The sequence below is a fragment of the Eimeria mitis genome, genomic scaffold (genome assembly GCF_000499745.2).
Source record: "Eimeria mitis Houghton genomic scaffold, Emh_scaff5564, whole genome shotgun sequence".
NCBI classification, from domain to species: domain Eukaryota; phylum Apicomplexa; class Conoidasida; order Eucoccidiorida; family Eimeriidae; genus Eimeria; species Eimeria mitis.
This window is the reverse complement of record NW_013573834.1, coordinates 1051-2991: the sequence shown is the minus strand read 5'-3', so window position 1 is coordinate 2991 and position 1941 is coordinate 1051. Positions and strand designations below refer to the sequence as shown.

The window sequence follows — 1941 nt, the reverse complement described above, 5'->3', positions numbered from 1 at the left end:
TTTCATCATCACATCTCGCCTTCCCTCTCTTTCAGTCCTCTCTTTCGAACCGGGAATCCAATTCAACACTTCGGCTGTGGTTGGTTTCTCTTAGCATGCTTTTATCCGTAGTCTGGCTTCTGCGGCTGCCACAGGGCGCATCTACGTGCCCTGCTCCTGCGGCTGTTCCCCCTTCCCCTCCTGCTGCTGGCGGTCCCCCCCTTCCTGCTACTGCTGCTCCTCCCCCGCCTCCTCCTGCTTGTCTGCTCCAGCTAAGCTTTTTCTGCCTTCTTCCACAAGTTGAAACAGCACTTGAAGAGCGGCGTAATCGCCAAAGGTTTGCTGGAGGCTTTGCGCTGCCTCTAGTGTGCGATCGATGACAGACGTGAAGTCCGCTCTGCGCTTTGTATCCAGCTCATCCGAGTGCTTGCTCGCTCCTGCAAGATCATCAAAATCCTTCCACCCCCTTTGAATCCAGCCAATCCAGCGGTAGGTGCAACTGTCTCCAGCTTTTCGGATACCTTCGATAGCATCGTTCGCCTGATCCCTGAGGGCAGAAATCTCTGCGCCAACTCGAGGCGGGACGCGTGAAGCCACTTGCACAACGTCTTTGAAATGTTGGAGATGTCCGCTTACTCTGTTGACTTCCATGTTCAGCTGTGTCAGCGAAAAGAGCAGCGAATCTGCGTCAGGAGCCACCGCGGGGGGCGGGGTCTCCATTTGTTGTTGCAGAGCAGCGGCCTTTTTCTTAAGTCTTTCTGAGTCAACTTGGATTCTTCTCATCCAGTGTGGTTCTATGGCCTCTAGCAGGGCTTGGACGCCATCCTTGCATTTCTTGAGAGTATCCTGGAAAACAGATACCGTATCCTTGCTCAAAGCCCGATGCAAAGTAACACTTTGTGCTTCCCATACATCTATTGCTGCTTGCCGCAGCACCGCATCTGCAACATCCCAGTTCGGCTCTGGTGATGTCCCAGGGAGCGCCCCCAGCACGGAATACCAGCTGTCCGACAGTTTTGCAATTACCGGCTGCATGGCGAGATTCAAGCTGGCCACGCCCTCCGGAGAATATGCCCTAGTTGGAACGTCATCTTTTGCAGCAGCACCCGAAGCAGCACCCTCAGCAGTAGCATCTCTTCTTGGTGCTGCTGCACCAGGCAAACTCTCCACGCTTGACTGCCCCTCTTCTCTTGCCTTCTGCGTAGTAGCCCTAAGCGGGATCGGAGGAGCACCGGCTTTTGCTGATGTTGTTGGTGCTCCTGCACCAGGCAAACTCTCCATGCTTGACTGCACCTCCTCCTCCCCTCCCACCACCGTTCTCCTCACACTACGCTTAGGAGGGAGCTGAGGCAGAGCCGGTCCTGGTGCTGCTGATCCTCGTGCTGCTACTGCTCCCGCTGCTATACCTGGTGCTACTCCTGGTGCTACTCCTGGTGCTACTCCTGGTCGAGCTCCTAGTGCTGCTCTTGGTGCTACTCCTGGTGCTGCTCGTGATGCTGCTCCTGGTGCTACTCCTAGTGCTGCTCCTGGTGCGACTCCTGGTGCAACTCCTGGTGCGACTCCTGGTGCAACTCCTGGTGCGACTCCTGGTGCAACTCCTGGTGCTGCTGGTCTTGGTGCTACTCTTGGTGATGGTCCTGGTGGTGCTACTCCTGGTGCTGCTTCTTTTGGTCCTCTTGGTGGTACTGGTGCTACTCCTGCTGGTGCTGGTGGTACTCCTACTTGCGTCGCAGGACGCTGCGCCGGACCAGGCTGCCCAGAAGTAGAATCCCCCCCAAACTGAATTGTCTGTCTCACGACCGGCTGCGCAATAACCCCCCAGCGCCTGTGACGCCGAGGATCGTGAGGCTCAGGGAAGGGCTGTTCGCCGTGCTGGGTCTCCCGGACAGAGGAAGCCCTCATGGGCAGCCGAGGCCCTCCTGGGGCGGCTACTGAGAAGGAGACTGTCTTTCTAACTTTCGG

At 56.9% G+C, this 1941-nt stretch overlaps 2 protein-coding genes across 2 annotated transcripts in view; both read right to left on the bottom strand.

Moving 5' to 3' along the window:
- Positions 1-207: 207 nt before the first annotated feature.
- On the bottom strand, positions 208-1881 carry EMH_0082820 (uncharacterized protein; the record flags this gene model as incomplete). The annotated part of the gene is made up of 1 exon (XM_013500577.1): positions 208-1881. One exon carries the CDS (start codon positions 1879-1881, stop codon positions 208-210), a length of 1674 nt encoding a protein of 557 aa, XP_013356031.1.
- Positions 1882-1907: 26 nt separating this feature from the next.
- EMH_0082810 (uncharacterized protein) overlaps positions 1908-1941 on the bottom strand; it is a gene marked incomplete at both ends in the record, with an annotated part of 969 nt that continues 935 nt past the window's right edge. The window contains one exon of the mRNA XM_013500576.1: positions 1908-1941. Coding sequence (XP_013356030.1) covers positions 1908-1941 — 34 coding nt within the window.